Source organism: Ornithodoros turicata, chromosome 3, assembly GCF_037126465.1.
Source record: "Ornithodoros turicata isolate Travis chromosome 3, ASM3712646v1, whole genome shotgun sequence".
NCBI lineage: Eukaryota > Metazoa > Arthropoda > Arachnida > Ixodida > Argasidae > Ornithodoros > Ornithodoros turicata.
Genome location: NC_088203.1, coordinates 6,819,603 through 6,840,540, shown reverse-complemented (window position 1 = coordinate 6,840,540; position 20,938 = coordinate 6,819,603). Strand labels below are relative to the sequence as shown.

At 46.5% G+C, this 20,938-nt stretch overlaps 2 protein-coding genes across 7 annotated transcripts in view; both read left to right on the top strand.

Moving 5' to 3' along the window:
• The window catches only part of LOC135387720 (uncharacterized), a 31,662-nt gene extending 26,825 nt beyond the window's left edge, over positions 1 to 4,837 (top strand). Inside the window, exon 24 of the mRNA XM_064616818.1 lies at positions 4,693 to 4,837. Within this exon, the coding sequence (XP_064472888.1) occupies positions 4,693 to 4,837 (145 nt within the window). The remainder of the gene's footprint in view (positions 1 to 4,692) is intronic.
• The window catches only part of LOC135389844 (uncharacterized), a 63,731-nt gene continuing 47,590 nt past the window's right edge, over positions 4,798 to 20,938 (top strand). For all 6 annotated transcript variants that reach the window (XR_010421603.1, XM_064619879.1, XM_064619880.1 and 3 more), the window contains exons 1-8: positions 4,798 to 4,884; positions 7,443 to 7,490; positions 13,424 to 13,457; positions 15,615 to 15,644; positions 19,251 to 19,286; positions 20,161 to 20,193; positions 20,252 to 20,288; positions 20,468 to 20,520. Coding sequence is in view for 5 of the 6 variants with exons in the window: in XM_064619879.1 (XP_064475949.1) it covers positions 4,867 to 4,884; positions 7,443 to 7,490; positions 13,424 to 13,457; positions 15,615 to 15,644; positions 19,251 to 19,286; positions 20,161 to 20,193; positions 20,252 to 20,288; positions 20,468 to 20,520 (289 nt within the window). In the remaining variant the exon portion in view is untranslated. The remainder of the gene's footprint in view (positions 4,885 to 7,442; positions 7,491 to 13,423; positions 13,458 to 15,614; positions 15,645 to 19,250; positions 19,287 to 20,160; positions 20,194 to 20,251; positions 20,289 to 20,467; positions 20,521 to 20,938) is intronic.

Here is a 20,938-nt window from a genome sequence, read left to right as displayed (position 1 = left end):
ATACTTCAGAAAATCTCATAGAAACATAGCATTCCTTCAGAATTTCTTACAGAAGCGTCTTCGTCTCTCAGAATTTCCCACAAAGGATGCAGATTCGAATACATATCATCACAGGCACACCAATGTGAAAATATCCTGTGGGATAATTCAGGGTCTGGCCTTGGGATTTCTATGAGAAAACAGCGTGATTCAGAAACAGCGTTTATTCCAACTGCCAGCAAGTTCGTTAGTCTGCTTTGAAACGATGAAGCGCATGGACGCAGCTACGCATCTCATGCAAATATCGCCAGGAATTCAGGATTTTCGTCGCTTTTGAGGTATATAGCACGTGTGTGTGTGGTATATAATCGTCCGTACTACGCATTCTCATTCTTTATGCGTCTTTACCCCTGTTCGCACGTATTCTGTGGATCGGAAGGTAGAATGCAGTGAGATGGTTATAGCAACTGTGCTTTGGGCAAACGGTATGTTACATATTTCTATGTAGGATGTTTCTTGCAAGGTGGCCCATTACACTTTCTCACGGGCTTTCTTGCGGGTCTGGATACCTGTATGAAATCCTATGAGAAAGCCTCACAGGCCACCCTGTAAGAAGCCCTGTAAGAAAGCTGCATTGCCCCTGCCTGTAAGAAATCTTCCCTGGAATCCTACAGGATCCCTGTAAGAAACTCTGAGAGAAATTTTGTAAGATTTAGTCTCATAACCTCATAGAAATTCCTTCAGCAGTTTGAGAGATTTCTTTTGTAAGATTTTCTGAAGTATTTTTCAATAGGGGAGGGCAGAGCGTTCGTGTACTGGATGTGGCCGGGGTCCGAGCATTTTTTTGAGGGGGCGGGAGTCTAGCTGGTTGAGTGATCCGGAGAGTACGGTTCGAGAAGGTTGGTAGTGTGGGCAAATGAGGAGAATAATGTGTTCTAGATCTTCAACAGCACCGCAGTGGCTAACAGTGCTAAGAGGCAACTTCTCTCAAGCGGTAGTGCTGTAGTGCCACTGTGCTGTGAAGGCCACGTGGAGGTGCATTCGACGAACTAATGCGGCGTCTTGTCGAGAGATATGTGCAAGCATGCGGAAAGCGAGCGCTGAATCAACTCTGCTCAGCATGGCGGGTAGAGAATGTCAGCGGTCCGTTGGCGCGGGTAGCCAGAGGAGTCACGAGGCGTGGAAGTACGGACCGATGATCTCCTCTCAGCGGTGCAATACGTCTCCGAGGCGAGAGAGCTGCTTCGGCGGCGCTGTCAGCCTGTTCATTGCCTTCGACACCGCAATGAGTTGGAACCCATTGGAGAACGAGCCTGTGCGCTGCCTCGTAGACGAGTTTGTAAGCCATTAACACATCCATAACCAACAGTGTGGAGGAGCCTCGGATGCCAGAACTTTCGATTGCTTGCAGCGCAGATGTTGAGTCAGTGAATACCACCCAATTCTGTGGGGTAAAGTAAACGATGTGCTGAAGAAATAAAAGTATGGCATAGAGTTCCGCAGCTGTGGATAAGGTTTGATGCGAAAGGCGAACTGCGGAAATGCGCCTCGACTTCCGCGTCAGCGCGCACGATTTTCATGTTCCCACCACAGTGGCATTCCGTCTTCCAAAGCAGACGAAAAATCATGAGGCGTGGCCTTTCTGCGTCACCTAGTTGGTCGCCAACTGTCGTTTTGGGCAGCGCTCGCCGACGTCGTGAAAGAAGTTTGGCATGCAGTTTTTTTTTTACTCTCCTGACTCCGGAAATGCGCGTCTATTTCCGCTGCCCGCTCACGACGACGCGTCATGCGTCGCCAAGTGAGAACTGGCCCTAATAGACCACCCACTGTTTGTAAACAAAGTAGAGTAGAGTATTGCACCAACGTAAACATAGCTCAACATTAACGTAAACATATAGCTCTACGTAAACGTAAACATATGCTCAACGTGCAGCTACAGAGCTTCGGCTATTTTCATTTTGTATATGTACTTGCTAGCTTGCACTGCGGCCTCCACAGGTGACGCCGTCACCGTGAAACATTGACGTCTCGCCGAGACGCACTGTTAGCGCCGACCCAACACCGCGTCACTTCCCTACGCCGGGCTGACGAGTCCCAAGTAGGGCGAAACAGCTGTACTCGGCTGGGAGTGCACGGTCAAGCTGTAAACATATCTATATATGTATACGAGGGGCGTTCAAGTCAAACCGGGACTTTTCATTTTTCGCAAAAGTAAAATGAACTTACATGTGGGAAATTAGTTTATTTTTCAAAGTAATCTCCAGCTGCACTAATGCACTTGTCCCAGCGTTTCGCGAGGGCTTGGATGCCAGCAGCGTAGAAAGCCTTACCGACCCGTAGCATCCATGATCGGACCGCATTCTTGACCTCTTCGTCGCAGCTGAAGTGGCGGTCCCCAAGGAACGCCTTCAGTGGCCTGAAGAGATGGAAATAGCCGGGGATGAGGTGTGGACTGTAAGGGGGATGTGGCAGCAACTCCCAGCCAAGTTCCTGCAAGGTGCGTGTCGTGAGATGCGCGGTATGCGGGCGTGCATTGTCCTGTAGGAGGAGGACTGCTTTGGTGATGAGATCCGGCTTTCCGAAACTGGAGGTGTTCATGAATGATAGTGTTCAACGTTCCCACAGAAAGGTCCGTCTTTCGAGCCAGTTCGAGACATGTTATCCGTCGGTCCTTGAGGGTCAGGCGCTCCACAAGTTGGATATTCTCAGGAACTCTGACAGTAAATGACACTAGACGTGTTTGAAATTCAAAATTACAGATTGAAGATGGCTTCTATGGCTGCACGCAGAGAAACAGATACTCATGGAACGATGCGACAGCTCGAGAGGACACGTGTTTCGCCGTGTTTGCGGCTCGTCAGCTCTGGGTAGCTGCGCATCGTTCGGAATTGGCAAACCACACACACACACACATATATATATAGGACAAATAGGTTAATAAAGTTGAAGGTTGAATAAAAGTGAAATAATAAGACGTGGACTACAAATTACAGGAACGTTAACAAAAACTAATTTATTTAATAGGTAATTTAACAGGGATTAAAAAAAGAATGGTCGACGTGTCGACAGTGGCACTGTCTTCGTCAGAAGAGGTACAAGGATTGCATATTACTTAAATAGGTTCCCTGAGTGACGTCACAATCGGTGCAAGTATGCCACGTGGCAGTTGTCCATGAGTCATATTCTCAAACATTCCGCAAGGTCAAGTTATCTTTCTTGGGGAGCCAGCTCAGGGTGAGCTGTATACTGAGGCCATAGCTGAAAAGAAGAGAGGAAAAATAAAAGGAAAAAATGGGAAAGTGTATCCATTATAGACGACCAGATTCCTTACTGTTGAAAGTACACCGGGATATTCGTTAATGATTGATTGGAATTTGTAGATGGGGTAAGATTCGTGTTGTTCCCTGCCTCTATCGGAGGTAAAGTTGAATTGAAAAATAAAAAGGGTGACATCATTTATTGAATGACCTGGCTAGTTGAAATGACGAGAAACAGGAAGATTTGGCTTTTTATTAAGTCCGACCTGTGGTTGTTGAACGTGATCCGAAAAGATGTTTTGGTTTGACCTACGTATTGTGCTTGACACGCGTTGCACTGAATGGCGTAAATGACGTTGGATGAATAACAGTCAAAGTCACCATGAATTTTGACGAAACTAGAATTTGTGCTGTTAAGCACGTGAGCACTTTGGAGCTGACTATATTATCGTGGAGGTTTTATCGTGCGCCTGTAGGTCACACATGGGGGTTCCGGGAAGATTTGTCGCATGCGCTCTGACTGACGAAGAATAATGTGGTGGCGATTAAGTATACTGTTAATGTTGGAAACATTATTTGACTGTTACAACGCGAGGTTAACGGAACCATTGTCTGATTTGCGGGTGCGGCTTTGGAACAGAGCTTTGCGATCTGCCCTGCGGGCCTTCCTTATTGCGTCCTCAATTAAACTGGGTGGGACTTGGCGACTGATGAATGTTTGCTTGAGTTGGCTCAAATTTCTATCCAGAAATATATATATATATATACATACCACCCCGTTTTTAGATTTTGTTCAAAGCTGTGTCCCGGCTGGCTTTGTCATGCTCACTCACCGTCCGCTCAGCTCTCGGCTCGCTCGCTCACACTCAGCTCATTGGTCGAATTGAGCGTGAGTGAGCACGAGTGAATGTGCGTATGAGTGAGTTTCCCAGAGGTCTGCTCAGCAGTGTACTCATCCCCAGAGTGCGCACAGTGTGGTCAGGACGAAACCGAAGAGCCCTTATTGCAGCAGTGACCCCGCGTTATGACGACTTTCGTCAGACCTGCATATAAACCCCTCTAACCCGACTGGGAGATATTGTGTCCTTACCGGCAGTATTATCTTTTTGGTTGACCCATAATGGGAGGTGGCGTAGCTCTAGCTGTTGCTGCTGGCAGTTTTCTTTTTTTTTTTTTTCGATAACGATCAATCACTCGATCCGTTTTTAGTTTTTGTCCATAGAGCTAAAATGTGCGTTTCCCTACACCTAGACTGGGGCAGATTCAATGGGGGGTGCGGGTGGGAGGGGCTGCGTTCCGTATGTAAAAACCCTCCTGGATGATGGTGTGCCGCAAAGCACGAAATTTCCTTAAAACCGCCCCTCCTCCCACTCCATGACAGACCCTTAAATCAACCCCTGCACCTAAAGCCCTAGTGCTTTTTATATCATGAGCCCTGGTCAGTGTCCGTTTGCAGATCAAGGCCAATGGACGAGGAAGAAGAGGAAGACACCTGCACGAGACCGCTCGAGCACCGCGAGCCACTGTTCCTAGTGGTGGAAGAAGAAGAAGAAGGAGAATATTTTAGTCATCCGTCGCATTGGTTCTGTTACCTGTTGTGAATAAGTAGTTGTGAACCCGTCGCAGTGAAATGATCGAATACATCGTGGTGAGTGTAGTCTTTTCGGAATCCTCAAGTGTAGAACGACTTCTGCATAGTTTTATTTATTTTCACTGCTTTCGTAGTTTGTGATATAACGAACCGTCACTCAGAACCATATCGTTCCTTCTCCCTGGTTTGTTAAAACGCATCGCAGTACTACTTTGGATATATTAGTTTAACGCATACCGTTCACTTCCACAAACGAGACGAGAACGACATAGTCCTGTATGACGCTTGATCCTGAGCATAGTCCGTTCTTCGAATGTTCCATAAGCCTCTTCCTTTGCCATGCCACGTTCTAGACGTAGAAGCTGTTTAGCTGTAAACGGACCTTAAAAGTTTGGCAATCGATGACACTGTGGGATATAGGTGTGTGAAGCCCGCCCAATCATTCAATTTCTTGGAAATATTATGGCCTTCCTTTTTGTGAGTTCGCGTTAACTGGTGCAGAAACTTGTTGTCTGTATCCCGGATTTTCAACGTTTCGGGTGAACTTGTCGTGTCTGATCGGTTAAGCGTCCCAACCGCGACGCCTTTTTGGAAATCCCGAGACCGTATTCTTGTTCAGTCGCGTGGCGTTCGGAACGCCGACACGATGCTTGCCACGTGCAGGGTTCAGCGTGCGGGACGACGATGCCGTTCTCTGCAGTAATTGGTATAGATGATTTTACGGTTTTGCGTCCGGTCTGGCAAAACACGGAATGACATCGGTCCTATCCATTACTCGTTGAAAGTGAGAAGCGTATCCTGACCTTTATGCGGTAATGTCTTTTGTCGCAAAAAGGCTTACGACCACTGCGTTCCACAAATCATTTGTGATAGCGGTACTCAATAAATGTTGAAAACGTTTCCTTGAAAGTGCACGGCATCCAATCGACAGATCGATGCTGCGATTGGACACTTTCAAGGTGGTCACCCAGCGGTGTGCTAAAACTACTCTTCAAAATGAACTTCACCGCATAGCACGCTCGTAGCCAAGCATCGTTCCCGAATATGACCAATCCCCTGATTCCCGTTCTCTCCCCTGATTAGTTCAAAGCACTTTTTTCTTTGTTTAAGAAATCAGAGGGGAGTACGCGGTCATTCCAGATGATGGTTGGTTGCAGAAATCCGCACGGTGTGTAGCTATGTAGTTGCCGATATCTGCATTGTAACCGCGAATAGCAATTAGTCTCGCTGTCGACGTCCTCCAGGTGCAGTCATAATTACAAGCACCCAATGCCGGTGCCGGTGTCGAAGTGCCATCCCTGCTCTGCCTTTAAAGGAGCATGCAAGTGACGTTTAACATGACTCCAGAACCCTGCTTCATCTCTGAAGCCGTATACAACGCGTCACCATGTAAAATATTGTATGGCGTATTGTCACTGTGCAATAAAATACGATACATAAGACAGTCGCGGACACGGGCCCCGCGTGAGCTGCCTTTTCTGTTGTTTTTTTTTCACGGCTCACGCGCCCCTTATACATGCTTGAGCTGTGCCGTTGGACGTCACTGGTCACGTGCCGGATTCTGTGATACGTCACGACGTCTTCTGCTTCGGCGATGAGCTCTGTAGACGTGGAGAGCTTTTCTGTTTAAAGGTGTGCGGAACAGAGCCTTGCGCGTGCTCTGTATAGATTGTCTCCGCTTGTCGTTCTTTCTCAGGAGCTCGCTTTACTCGTTGCAGAAGACGTCGCAGCGAAAAACAAATATTTTGGGGGTCACTTCCATGCTCCTTTATTGCGTGCATTGCATGCATTTTTGCAAGATTACATTTTGATCATGTAAAGTGAGGTTTTTAAGTCACCAGACAACAGAGATCATGAGCGCGCCGCCACTGCAAACGTTCTCACCGCTGCAGACAATCATCTTGAATGACATTGTTCTCAAACCTGATTTATTGAACGTTGTCATATTCGTGATTATGGTTGACTACTCTTAAAAATGGAACTTCACCACATAACACGCTGGTGGGGAACCATCATCCCGAACAACGGTCTCGCCCTTAATTTATTGAACGTCGTCATTTGTGATAGTGGTTGGCTACGAGCGTGCCATGTGGTGAAGTTCGTTTTTAAGAGTGTAGTCAACAATAATCTTGAATGACATTGTTTTCAAACCTGATTTATTGAACGTTGCCATATCCGGGATAATCGTTGACTGCAGTCTTAAATACTCTCTAGAGCATTGTCGTCGTATCACAGATGAATTAGTTAAATTGAGATTCTCCTCGTCATGCGGCGCCTTTCCTTTAAGCTTCCCATTAGATGTTAGTTGAAACGTCTCCGTGTGCCGCGGGTGTTTACTTCTTCTTTTATAAATCAAAAATGACTCTCAGGTCGCATTTTTATCTACGTTCCACCGAATTACGCCTGACATAGGAATTTTCTGACATTATTCTCCGTTTTCCGCGAGACAACTGATGTTCTGAGGCTGGAACACATATAGAAAGGACAAATACGTGCAAAGCCTTTATACATCTTTCATGTTTTTTTGTTTCTCTTCGTTGATCCGAGTGCTAATGTACATCGTGCATTGATCCACTATTATATGATTGTACAGTAAAGGTATTTGTACTTTACAGGGCACGTTTTTGGTCATTGTACTAATGGTCAAAGGAACACCGATGCGTGTGAGTTCCTTTACTATACACTATACCAGTGGAGTTCGTGGCTCCCGGCAACAGTATGCAGGGATTTTGTCCAGAATCACAAGCACGGGTTTCCGACATCTAGTATGCAGAATTGAAATAGTTCCCTGTAAGAAAGAGGGGGTCGTCCCCAAACAATGGTGACTGTGTAGCTGCGATTTGGAAAAGTCATTGCTACGGTGCTCACGAGATGGGTTGTCAATGCGCCCTATGTGATTAGACGACGTCAACTTGTAGGGTGTCCTATCAGCATATATAGCGGACACAAGTCCGACAAGTTGAACGAGCACGAGAAGTGTTTAAAGGGAGACTCCGGGGCAATCCGAAACTACTATAATGACTGTAAATAAGCTTGATACATTCTTCTGGAGTGAAAGTTAAGTGAAAGTGGAAAGAAAGTTGGTCTGGCAGTCGGTGACTCGGTAGTTGCCAAAAGGCTTGCGAAGCTCAAGAGCAGCATTCCGGGACCCACCCCCCTCTGAAACCCGGCTTGACCTGATAGCAGAGGACTACACAAAGAATCTACGGTTATATCCCATATGGCCCGAGTGTGCATAAGGCCCAAGTGACCAAAACGTCCAAATGTTCATAAGACCCGAAAATAAATTGGGCATTTGGGTCAAATGAGCAGGACAGGATAAGGTGTCCAGAAGGCCCTAACGCCCAGAAGGCCAAAATGGTCATAAGCCCCGAAAACCAGAAAGGAATACTAACAGTGTATTTTTTCGACCGTATTTTTCAGTGTATAAGCGCCGTTATACATTGAAAGAACTTCTCTGAAGAAGTCCTGCGCGTCATCTAATGTCATCATATGCGCGTCATCATCCTGCGCAGGACTTCTTCAGAGAACCTCTTTTTATATATAACGGAACTTGTACACAGAAAAATGCGGTACTTTTATCAGTGCGAGTTATATGCGAGAAATATTTTTCTGTAAAATCGCTTTTCAGGTGTGACTGCGCAGGAATTCCACACTTTGCCGAGAATCGCTACGGCTTGGTATTTTGCTCGGGACTGAGATTTATTATGTTCATCAAGCAGTGCCCATTTTGAACAATTCCACTCGGTCACTTAGTGGAATATGTTCCTTCTGCAGCGCGCATCTCACGTGAACACAAACAATGCGCTTCTTCCGCCTTGTGAAATGTAGTCTCCAAAGAGTTCAGTTACAGAATCAATTCGAAGGTGTCCGCCTATTTGAAAGAGCGCCATTTGGTCGAACGGCCCCGAAAAAATGGCCCCGGAAAATTTGGTGACGGAACAAATGGTCTCGGAAAAAATTGCACCGATGGGTTAGAGCGGAAAAAACTGTCCCATGCGTAGGCGTGGTTTGCGACGTTCAGACCCCTCCCGAAATCGTACCTTTGGTAGCGCATCTGGAAGAGAGAAACGAGGAGTAAACCCTTCTCTCATATGCAAATTTTCTCCTGAATCCCTCCAGAAATATTTTTTCTGGCTACACTACTGCCGTGCCCGGCTTGGATACCTTCGCAGAAAAAGCGCTACATATTGTGCGTCATAGCAGTATTCAAGCTAAAGTTGAAAACCCTTTAATGAGGCAAACGAATCAATTGTTCAATAAATATATTAGGCACAGAGCTTACCAATCTGTACCGAGCGAAATATTGAACGCTTTAAGGATTCAATATTTATTTGTATTTTACTTTTTGTCACATATCTTATTTGCTTGAAAATGTTTCTTCATTTCAGTACTTTTATTATGTTCAGTTACCTTATTCTCCTCTGTCGCATTGAGCGTTTTATTAATATTGGGTATATGTGCAAAGAAAATAGTTTCTAGGTCACTCCTAGTCTTCTCTCCTGGTTTTCGAGCCATATGAATATTTTGGCCTTCTGGGCATTTCGGCCTTCTGGACACCTTACCCTGCCCTTCTCATTTGACCCAAATGCTCCAAAGGCCCAAATTTTTTTCGCCCAACATTTGGGCGTTCTGATCACTTGGGCCTTATGCACACTTGGGCCATATGAGATGATACCGGAATTTACAGGGTGGTGCGTAAGTATACGTGAGGAGGAACAGATTTGGGCAGGAAGAGCAAGACATATCTGAGGCGAACAATTCCCTTTTCGCGCCCTGACCTGATAACAACACCGATAACACGCCCGGGAACTTTCGCGTAAGATAAAGAATAAGACGTGATGTACAACTGTGCGAACGAGCATGAGACTTTCCAGATATCGGGAGATTGCCTGATAAAATTGGCAGGTTGGCGCCTGTGATAGCCTTCTGGGACGACAAATTGACTAAATGCGAGTTCTAAAGGTGCAGCAAGGACAACAGCTACGGTCCGCAGACGATACACAGACTACGTAGTTTTATGATGATACCGTCAGTATCAAGTTGGTATCAAGAGTTATTACGAGCTAAAATAGAGGAAACTGACAATTTGGCGCCAGTGAGTGCCACTTAGGCGATTGGACCAAACGCTACTTCGCAGGCTGTAGCAAGGGAAACAGCTATGGGCCGCGGACTCATAGCTATTAATCATGGACACAGACTACACAATTAAATGATGACACCTTCGATATCACGTTTATATCCTGAGTTATTAGTAAATGAAATGGACAATTTGGCGTCTTCAGAGTGCTGCGGCGATGGCAAGTGGTGGCATCTGCGAGTGGCAATGATTTGATCAAACGCCACTTCGTTGGGCCAGAGATTTTGGTGCAGAACTAAATACATTCAGAATCGAGGGCGTGTATATTCCCAAATCCCAGCAGTGGGTAGGAATACAGAAGGTCGCCGACACACGAGTAGGTGAAATAGAGAACCCTGAGCGAATTTTATTTAAGCGTATTTACAATACTGGGTGTATTTACAACAACACAAGAACAGACAATTGCAACAGACGATGCAGTTTCTTGCAGTCCCATGTCAGATTTTGCCTTCCGCAGGTAGGAAAATTTGATTGGCTGAAGTGTGGGAAAGGAAAATCAGTGAAACGCGTTCGGTGGTGTATTATTGCATCTCTGAATGACAATGCACGTCTGCGCCCTCCCCCCCCCCCCTCCTAGAAAGGAAACATTTCCGTGACGTGATCCAGCGGGTGAAAGTATTTGTACCGAGGCAACATTTGTCCCTTAAGCCCGAATCCCATAACAAGCGACACGCGGCAGATACACGCGAGAAGCGACAAAATCGACGTCACTGCCGCCACACGAGCGTCAAAAAAGCTCAGTCGCGGCTGAATATTTCTGCATCTACTCCCAGTAGATATTTGTAGCATGTCGCTGAGTTCGTTGCCTGTTTGAGAAAACCAGCTAGATTTGGCGGCGTGAAACAAGAACTGAACGCGTGGGCAAGGGAGAGGGTGGAGAGGGCAACCAACAAAACTAGCAGACGAAGAAGTGTGCGGGGCGTTGGGTACTTCAACCGCAGCGCCACTGCGTTACGGCGAATATTACATAGCAACTTCATTACAATTTCTCATCGTTTTGACGAATGAAATACTATTTTTCGTATATTTATGGCAATTTACAACTTAGCTCGAATAAAATAAGCATTGCTTCTCCAAAAACATCCTTTCTCGGTGACGAAATATCGCTGCTCAAATGGACCAGGAAGTCGCGCCATGACCAGACGCGACAGCGACAAATTCTGCAGCGCGTCGCGTGTCGCTTGTTATGGGGTCCGCGCTTTACAACTACAAATGTAGGATGCATCGGATGCACCATACGGATCTTGTTGTATTGTTTTTTTTTAATTGCGTGTTAGCGCCGCGAAGTAACTGCGGCTATGAGCGCCGTACAGACGTTGACGTTATGCGTGGAAAATGTAAGGTGCTCCAAAAATAAATGCATAGCAATCAGCGAGTTGAGATCAGCTTGAAACGAATCAATAACGCGATTGATGGTGCGACCCGTTCCTTCAGTCCCAGTCTGTACCTTTCAACCCATGTCCCACTCCACCCAGCCCTTCTACTGGGTGACACCCCTCTTGTGCCGTTTGATAACGTAATCAAATTTTTGACCACGTGTGGGTTTCTTAGTCAGATGTAGATGATAAGCATTGCTCCGCTTTTATCCATTATCACCGAACTCCTCATGTAAATATCTCATTGTCACACTTGTAGATAGCTTTTAACTGCCATGCTCGCTTGCTATCGTCATCCCCCTCTCTCTTATCCTGGTCAATCAATCATCGCTCATCGCTCATACCTGTAGATAGGTTTTAACTACCACACTCTCTCTCACATCATCCTTCCCATAATCGTCTCCGACACACTCAGCATAGTTTTGGCGCTCTATGGCCTTTGTTGCCTTTGTGCCATTAAACACATAATCAATCAATCAATCAACCTTTCAACTTGGTCTCCAATGTTTATTGTAGATTTCCAATAACCAGTTGTATGGATCCATGGCATGAAGACTGGCATGGGATTGAGCATAGCCCGTATAGGGGAGTAGAAACTGGAACAGGGTAGAATATCGCCGGCGGCGATTAGACACCCCAATTTAAAAAATAACGCTAAACAAGTGTTACGCGCCCTCGAGTATATTATTTATTTCTCGCTTAAGATAAGCAATGCTTAGATCAGGGGAATCGGGGCTCTCACAGACGCGGGCCGCATGTGCATGCTTGCAGTCATGCACATTTCAGCAGTCAGCTATTCTAGCTGTGCCCCGAGGTCACTTGACCACTAAATAGAATAAAACTGCCCCCCACCCCCCACCCCCAACAATGAAGAATTAGAAATGAATGGAATGACCAGGTTTTCAGGCATTGTTTTTACCCTTGTTCGGTGTAGTGGTGCTCCTGTCGACGTTACGAAGTACATTCGAGCAGTTCTTGTGAGAGTACTTCCGTAAGAAATGAGATCACGGGGTTTGGACCCCGTACCTTGTTCTCCTGTTGCACCGTGAAAGGTCGCGTTTGACAAATTCGCTTCCAAAACCGCACTCAAAATGGCCAAGTGGCCAATTTCGTAAACTTAGGGGCTTAATATCATTTGATACAAAAATAATCCTAAGCTGATTTTGTAATATGTATGTGTGACAGTAAGATCACGGGGTTTGAACCCCATATCTTGTTCCCCTGTTGCACCCTGTGAGGTCGCGTTTGACAAAATCTCATCCAAAACGGCACTCAAAATGGCCAAGTGGCCAATTACGTCAACTACGGGGCTTAATATTTGATATAAAAATATTATTAACGATGTCCTAATGTGATTTTGTAGTATGTACATGAGAAAGTAAAATCACGGGGTGTGGACCCCGTACCGCGAATTTTGGGATTGGACAAAGAAAAAACGGTACTTGCAAAATCCCCATTACCCAGTTCAGTTTCAGAAACTCGGTATCAAACGCGCGCAATTTCAGGTCAGTTCCGAACCGATGTCGATCGCTGAAACGGGATCACCTTTTTGAGACCGCCATTTGTAAAGGTATTGGTGGTAAAACAGCCGGTATAGCAGCTTCGCAAGAACTATATGCAGAAGCAAGCCTGCACAAAACGACACACACGCTGTCGATGCCGCTTCCATTGAATAATGGTCACGTGTGCTTGACAATGAATTATAAAGTGATCGTGAGTGACGCTATAGTGCTGGCAGTCTGTGGATAAATCTTTACACGTCCCTCGCGGAAGACTATACGTGAGAGCAACTTGTGACCACCAGGTTGCCACCATCCTCTTCCAGGGCTGAATCCGCAATCTTGACATCAGCAGGCGGACACGCTACACACTAATGATGATGATGATGCCACGAGTAATTTACCCAGAATTCCATCGATGGCGATGTGTCAAGGGGGGTCGCAGTATGCAGGCTACTATTTTTTTTTTTTTTGGGGGGGGGGGGTGTTTCACGGGTTTCTGGGCGCTACTGCACGTCCAAGACAGGGTGTTCTAGAGCACATGCCCAGAGTTCTCTCTAATCATTGTCATTCTGTTTCAGCTAATCAGGTGTATTATAAGCAACCTGAGGCAAGGTGAGTGCTGGTACCATGTCGTATTTGTTGCGAATGGAGTTGTTGCATGGGCGATGCTATTGCCTTCCCCAATGCCATGTGATCGTCATACGGCAAATAGGCCGGTACCCACATGCGGCAGAGATTTGTAGAAACCACTTGGCGCGCGTAGGCATGCCGCCCCAGCTATACTGCCTCCGTCCGCGACTCTCCAAAGCGATATCTCTCCAACGCGAGAGCTTCTGGGACCGCGCCTGACAGGATGGCGAACGACGGCGAACTCGAGCGATCCTCGCTGTGCCCTTTAGTACTAAGTCCCCTCCGGGCCTCGAGACCACGTAGAGCAGAGGCGGGCTGGGACCGGGCCTCAGCAAGGAAACAGTCGGGTCCGGCCCGGGCCGGGTGCGGGCCGTAGCAGACGGGCGGCACGCGGGCCTGAAAATTAAGCCCGTGCAGTGCTCTAGTGTCTGACGTACACTCTTAAAAATGAACTTCACCACATAGCACGCTCCTAGCCAACCATCATCTCAAATGATATCGTTATCTGCCCTGATTTGTTGAAAACGGGGGGCGTACGCCATTTCTGTGACACTTATGCTGTTCATAATTGTCACAAAAAAGGCGTACGCCCCCCGTTTTCAACAAATCAGGGCAGATAACGATATCATTTGAGATGATGGTTGGCTAGGAGCGTGCTATGTGGTGAAGTTCATTTTTAAGAGTGTAGGCAGCAGTGACATTCGCAGGTTGAGAAACGTGAGCACAGCTGCGACATGCCTTCCAGGGTGCAGATTCCGCTTACTCCTGATTGGCCGAACATGTGTAGATGCCGCGAAATGTCGTGCACTGCGCGATTGCCAAAAAAGCGGAAAGCGGAGGTGGCTTTTCCCGCCCATTGGCAAGAGTACCGCAGTCTCCGCATGTGGGTGTGCGGCCTAACGCGTAAAATTCTTACCACCATGCGGGAGCAGTGACGTTTCGCTTTACCTTGGCCAGATAAAAGCACAATTTTTAGGCAATAGGCTACGCATTGTCGGTAAATACAAAACCGGAGATTGCGTCACGCTCTTGGGACGTGAGTAACACTGTCAACGTACGTGTCTGAAGGGCAGCGGAGCCCGCACGCAGTATAGAGCAGAGGTGGGGAGTAATGCATTACAAAGTAATGCATTACCGGTAATGTATTACTTTTGAGTAGTGGGTAATGGTAATGAATTGCCAGCAAGTAATGAGTAATGGTAATGCATTACATTTCGAGTGAGTAATGCAGGGTGGCATTACTCATTACTTTTGTCGAATGTTCATTGCGCCACGTGAAAATTGGGAACATCCAGGTTTTCTTCAACCCGCCTTTAACAATGAGCACAGGGCAACAAGGAAAGAGAAAGGCGCAGCCTGGGGAATTCTGCAAGAGTTCAACAGTCGGCGGTGTGTGTCACAAGTGTCTACATGATGATCTCATTTGAAGTAAAGGAAAATCAATGAAATAGAAACATAACCCTCTATGAGGGTAATGCGTAACAATTGCTGTAGAAATTCACTGTTTTGGTATGGTACCGTGTTAGCTTCTCTTGTGCTGTGAGAGGTAGTTTCTCTGCCAAGACAGAGCTGTAGGCTGGGCCTGATCCGCCGGCTCCATAATGCCAGAAAAGGCATCATCTGCAATAAATCTTATCTATAGCTTTTGCCTATCAGACTCGCTTCTGCGGGGATTTAGTGGCACCGATTTGGGGATACTCTGGTGGCTATTGCCTATAGCAAAAAAGCAAGGAAAAACCTTATGCATTGCACCTTTGAGGCTTATGCCCTAAAACGTAAATGTAATGCCAGAGTAATGCCATTACTTCGTTGAAGTAAAGGCATTACTAATGCATTACTAATATCCAAAAAGTAATGAGTAATGTAATGCATTAGTTTTTATACAAGTAATGAGTAATGGTAATGCAAGCACCGCGCTTGCTGCCTAGCTGCAGCTCGCGGACGGTTTTCACATGTATACCTCATGTCTACCAACTTCTGTCAATCGTCTTTATATTGCTGTAGATTCTGACGATTAGTGCTTTTGTGACGCATCAGCATTGTGTGTGTGAATTGTATACGTGAGCCCAATCTTGCAATCTAGGCGAGCAATGGCAAGGACTATCGCACCTCAGGGTCAATTTACTTTTGTCTTTCTAGTGTCTCGCGTCACGTCGACGTCGGACCTTGGTAAGTGACATGACTAAGCTGTACAAGTCACTAGTGCTTAATTGTTTCATTACACTGCATTTTCACTTCGCATGAGGAGACTTCAGGGACATTCCCTCTGAACGCTGGCTTCACCTTACTTCAGAAATGCCTTGTAAGATAAGCAATGTCACGGGTCACAACAGCTGAAAGGGAGGAACTGTTGGGTAGGGCGGGAGAGTAAGCCGGAGGCCCCGTGAAACGACTTATCCTTGTTTCGCTATCCTTTCCCCCGCGCGGTTATTATCATTTTTTGTTTCCCTGATTTTTTTACCAGGAGCCCGCTAAAGAAGCTGAAGGACTAATCTTGTTTCGCCGCTTCGGTTGTACGCCGATTTGAAAGCTCGCTGTTTTCGGGCTCCGGGAGTACAGCTTAGGAAAAAGCTTCTGAAACGCTGGTCTTCCAAGCTGTGTTGACGGGATAGGTAGATGGAATACAAAAAGCCCATCACAGGCTTAATCACGAACTGTACACAGCAAGCGTTATTGGCAGGGCTGGATAAAAAACGGATATTGAACAAGAGATAAACTGGTGTTCTGAGGCTGGAACAACATAGAAGGGACAGATACAAACAAAGCCTCAAATTGCCTAAGAAATCAACGATGAAAGATGAAAGCCACTGAAAAGGTTAGCCAGCTGTAGGGATCGAACCCACATCTTCTGGATTGCCGGTCCAGGGCTCTACCAATTGAGCTAAGCTAACACGCCTCTCCAGTGACTTGTGTGTATGAGTGAGCAAAAATGTAAGAGTGAAAGGAGGGTGAGTGAGAGTGAGTGGCTGGTTTGTCGTCCCTTCAGATGACGCACCCCGAAAGTCACTGGAGAGGAGGAGCCTATTTTGTGCCATTATGCACGGCACAAAATAGGCTCCTCGTCCCGTTTTCAAGAAATCAGGGGCGAGAACGTTGTCATTCGGGATGATGGTTGGCTAGGAGCGTGCTATGTGGTGAAGTTCATTTCTAAGAGTGTAGAGACCCGGTCGAGTAATCCAATGCCAAAAGTAGAACCACCGTAAGGCAACTCCCCTTATGAAAATTTGGTGCAGGTACAAGGAAACGGTGTCCCAGAAAACGTGTAATTGAATTGAAAACACCACCACATATAGTCAATGCAGTTAACGGCATTTGTTAATGGGTTTTTGCCACCTCCTGATGTGAATGTCGTGTAACGTAAGTTTCATTATGGAAGGTTTTTGCGAGGTGGGTGAGTGTGTTATCCGTTCGCAAATATTTACATAATTAAACTTGCGATACATGACATTCACATTAGGAGGTGGCAAAATCCTAATAAGAACAAATGCCGTTAACCGCATGATTCTAGGTGGCGTATTCAATGACACGTTTTCTGCGACACCCTGCATACAGGGTGTTCATTTAAGCTGGAAACTGGCCTTGGGTTTTCCGAGGTTTTTCCGAGCCATTTGCAGTGCGCCCAAGTGGAACTCACTGACGCCCAATTGTTAAAATCCTATATTTTAGCTCTATGTATCGACATATGTATATAGTCTGCGTATCATATCCGTTTCCCCTCCTATGTAAATTTGTCGTCCAGAACACACTCACAGCTAACCTGGCGATGGTTCGAAAGACTCATGCTGCCGGGTTTCTGCTCGCGTTTTCTCACAGAATATTTTGGTTGGTTGTCTTCTCTGGGGGTACCATGGGGGGATCGTTCGTCGCCGACGGTATGGTACAGTGAACATTCTTGCGAGGTTATAATTAGGGAGTGACTTTTTCAGGTTAAACCAGATTCCGTCCGGTTATTCTCCCGAACGGACCTCAGACCAATTCGGGCTGAACCTGATTTCTCCCCGAATTCCAGTCACTATGAAAGACTAACAAAGGTCGCCACGTGTAACAAATGTAAGAATGGGTCGCTTACGTTCGTTCCCAGCAATACACCCATGTGTGTCAACGCTGTCTACGACTTCGGGGGTTACCGCTATGGGAAATCACTATTCCGAAGGCACAATTATCGCCCGATTTCTCCATGGGTTAGATTTAAACGATTTTTACGGCCCGAATCTGAGAAAGGCAAAAAAGCCACTCCGTAATTATAAGCCGCCGATTTTTTATTTTAGTGAAAAATACGTTGAAAACGACCTTTAGTGAAGATGAAGGCAGGTACCCGGAGATTCATACGATCAACCCGTCCACAGACGGAGGGCTAGGGCGACATAGTGACTCTAGTACTAGTAGCGACGGGTACTCTAGTACACCTCTACGGAGTACAAATTGTCAAAGTGTCAAAGGAACGCTGAAGAAAAACATTTTACTACGATACGACTGTATCAAGAGTGTTATGTCACTGTAAAGCGACGAACGCTGAGCATAGCTCGTGTACTGGTAGTGCAATGTTAATCGTACCTACTTTGAGGGCCACGAACGACACTTCCACTCATCTCCACTCATACACAATAAGTCTCTCTCCGAAATTTTGGCATCGCCATTTCGAATATACTGGTAAGCCAACACTGGAAGGGAACCAATACCTGCGCATCTTGTAGTAACTCTGCTAGGGCTGTGCGAGTATTCGGATGTTTTGAATACCGCAACAAAACATTTGAACAGCACAGTATTTGCCCATTCATGAATGAGTAAATACTGTTCTTTTGCCCTTCCACCAGCTGTTGTGTCCGTCTCTTTTTCAAGAGATGTCGAGAGAGGGAGCTTGCTTGTTTCGTTTATTCTTGTTTGTTTTCATGATTTAGGGAGGTTATTTTGAGAGTCAGGTTACGGTTTTTGTTGCCGTGTAACTGCTTCGACTCGAAATGAAAAGCTGCAGTATTGCTAAATGGAACAAAATCTGAATCGAATGTGGAGTACTACTCCGAATTGAATCGGGAGAATAAGAGAACACCCTTACTCCCCTTTTCTGTACGAAGCTTAGCTACCCAAAAGAGAGTGATAAAACAATTGGGAACGACTCTTAGTCATCGATTTTCGTCATCGGAAATCAAAGGGGTCCCCTACGGTAGCTTTGTTAATCGAGCTTTCGAAGTGGTGGTTGGGCTAACTGAGCTGCGATGTAATACCAGAGTCTCACGGCAAACTGAATATCGTTCCCGGCGAATGACATTCTTATCGTGTGTCACGGTGAAACCAAATGAGGATACATGCGAATGGCATTCCCTTTTCACTTGTCTTGGCTCGTGATATCTGGCAAACTGAGTGTCGTCCTAAACACAACTGCTCTGCGCTATGTAATCTAGCGTTTCGTTAGAAATGCCGGCCCTGCAGTCTTAGGAATGAACTTCACCGCATAGCACGCTCTTAGCCAACCGTCATCTCATCTGCCCTCGTTTCTTGAACACGGGAGGCGTACGCCTTTTTTTTTTTGTGACACTTATGCTGTTCATAATTGTCACAAAAAAAGCGTACGCCTCTCGATCATTCGAGAATATGGTTGGCTAAGAGCTTGCTATGCGGTGAAGTTCATTTCTAAGAGAGTGGTATCTCGATAGCGACGCCATTTGCGGATGACATTCAGTTTACCGTGTGGCAGGGGGGTAATAGTAACATCTACGTCATGTGAGACGGTGCACTCTGGTTCAACGTGCCCTTAACGAAGATTTCGTTGTCTTTCAGTCAAGTGTTCTGACGAGGAAACAGAGACTGAACGTGGTAAGTATATGCTGGGTTGCTTTGTTTCGGAGCATGGGGGAAGTCACTTGCAACGTACGATGCATCCAGACGAATATCGTGCGAAAACTGAAGTACAGCCTGTTACACGTAAAAGCCAACAGCCATGGAGCGAAAAAGATGCGAACTTCTCAGCGTCGGATGCCCTGCTCGAGGAGTTCGCCGCGGCCGCGATTCCGGCTGAACACGACGCCGCTACAAATCTGCGCCGGCTACTTGTGGGTCCCTAAAAAAGGGTGTAATCCTTTTTCTTGCCACATTGCCAATTACTCTGAAAAAGAGTTCGCAAACGCTTTATCTCCCTACTGGGGAATAGAAAAGGGGGAGAGGGAGTAATGTTACTCCCTTGTGGGAGTGAGGAGTCTCCACACAGGGGACTCCACAAAAGGATGATACAGGTGGCAAGAAGGTAAGGGTAAAAGTGTAAGGGCCTCTTCTGCTGCGCCGATAGGCATTCTCGGCCGAGAAACTTTCTGCCTTTTTCTGTTTTCTGTTTTAGTGCCTTTCGGTACATTTTACCAGCAACTCGGTGTACTCTGGTAACAGTGACATAAGAGGGAGACCTTCCGACGCAGACCTTCGCGCAATGGAGCTGGTGCCGACTAACTAGCGGCAGTACGCGCGTGGAAGTCTGCAGTGTGAATTCGCTTCATGGAGGTTAGCCTTAAGGTTGCACCGAACCAAGTAGAGGGTAGAACCAGGTAGATTCATTCCGGATGGTGGTGCCATGCATGTCCAGTGCATGCATGAGCTTACACGTTTGGCTAACTGCATGAGCTGCAGTACACGCACACATACGTCTTGTGCAATGCCACATTCTTCTTCGAAGTGCCTTGACCGACCCTTTGTGTTTCAGTCCTCACCGCCGAGGAAGGAATCCAGGCTACCCGTAAGTAATACTGGATTCTTTATGCGTGAGAGGCATCAACTCTGTTCAAATCATGCAGCGCCCAAGAGATCTCCTGCAAGAAAGCAGCAGCAGCGGTAAGAACGATTATAGCGACTGGTGTCGCAACTGTTGTACAGTCCAGGAGTGCATCCAGTGCATTCGTTGTTCTTCGCAGTCTGGTTCAGTTGGAAGAGTGCACTTGGTACATGTTCGAAAGCAAATACGCATTCGATTGCATTGCACGCACTGACTGACTGACGTTCGCTTCTTTCAGTTGTACGCCATGGTGGTTGCTGTTCATTGTGGCGTGCACGCTCTGCGTGCTGGGTGAGTATTGACTTAGTCACAGAAAGTGTTGTTGTCAACGGTCTGGTTCACGCATAACGTCAGTTGAGCAAGGCACTCCGCTAAATGATCACGCCGCTCAATGTTTTATTCATTAAGTGTTTCTGTCTGAGTGATTGGTTCGTGCTGTGAATTTCGAAATGTGAGATGCGGTGTGAGGGTGGGGGTGATGAGAATGATGACGGGATGAAGGTGAATAAGGCTAGGGTCACTGTGGCCTGCACACGCCGTGCAACATAAAGTAAACCGTAAACCGTAAAGTAAAGACCGTAGAAAGGAGAGATGAGAAGATCGCATGTATGTGCCATAATGTATGCTTTCGTCGGATTCGCACGCTGTCCGCTAACCATTGCCGCGAACGTTCGATTCGAAGAGGGGGATCGTATGCCTTTTACACGAT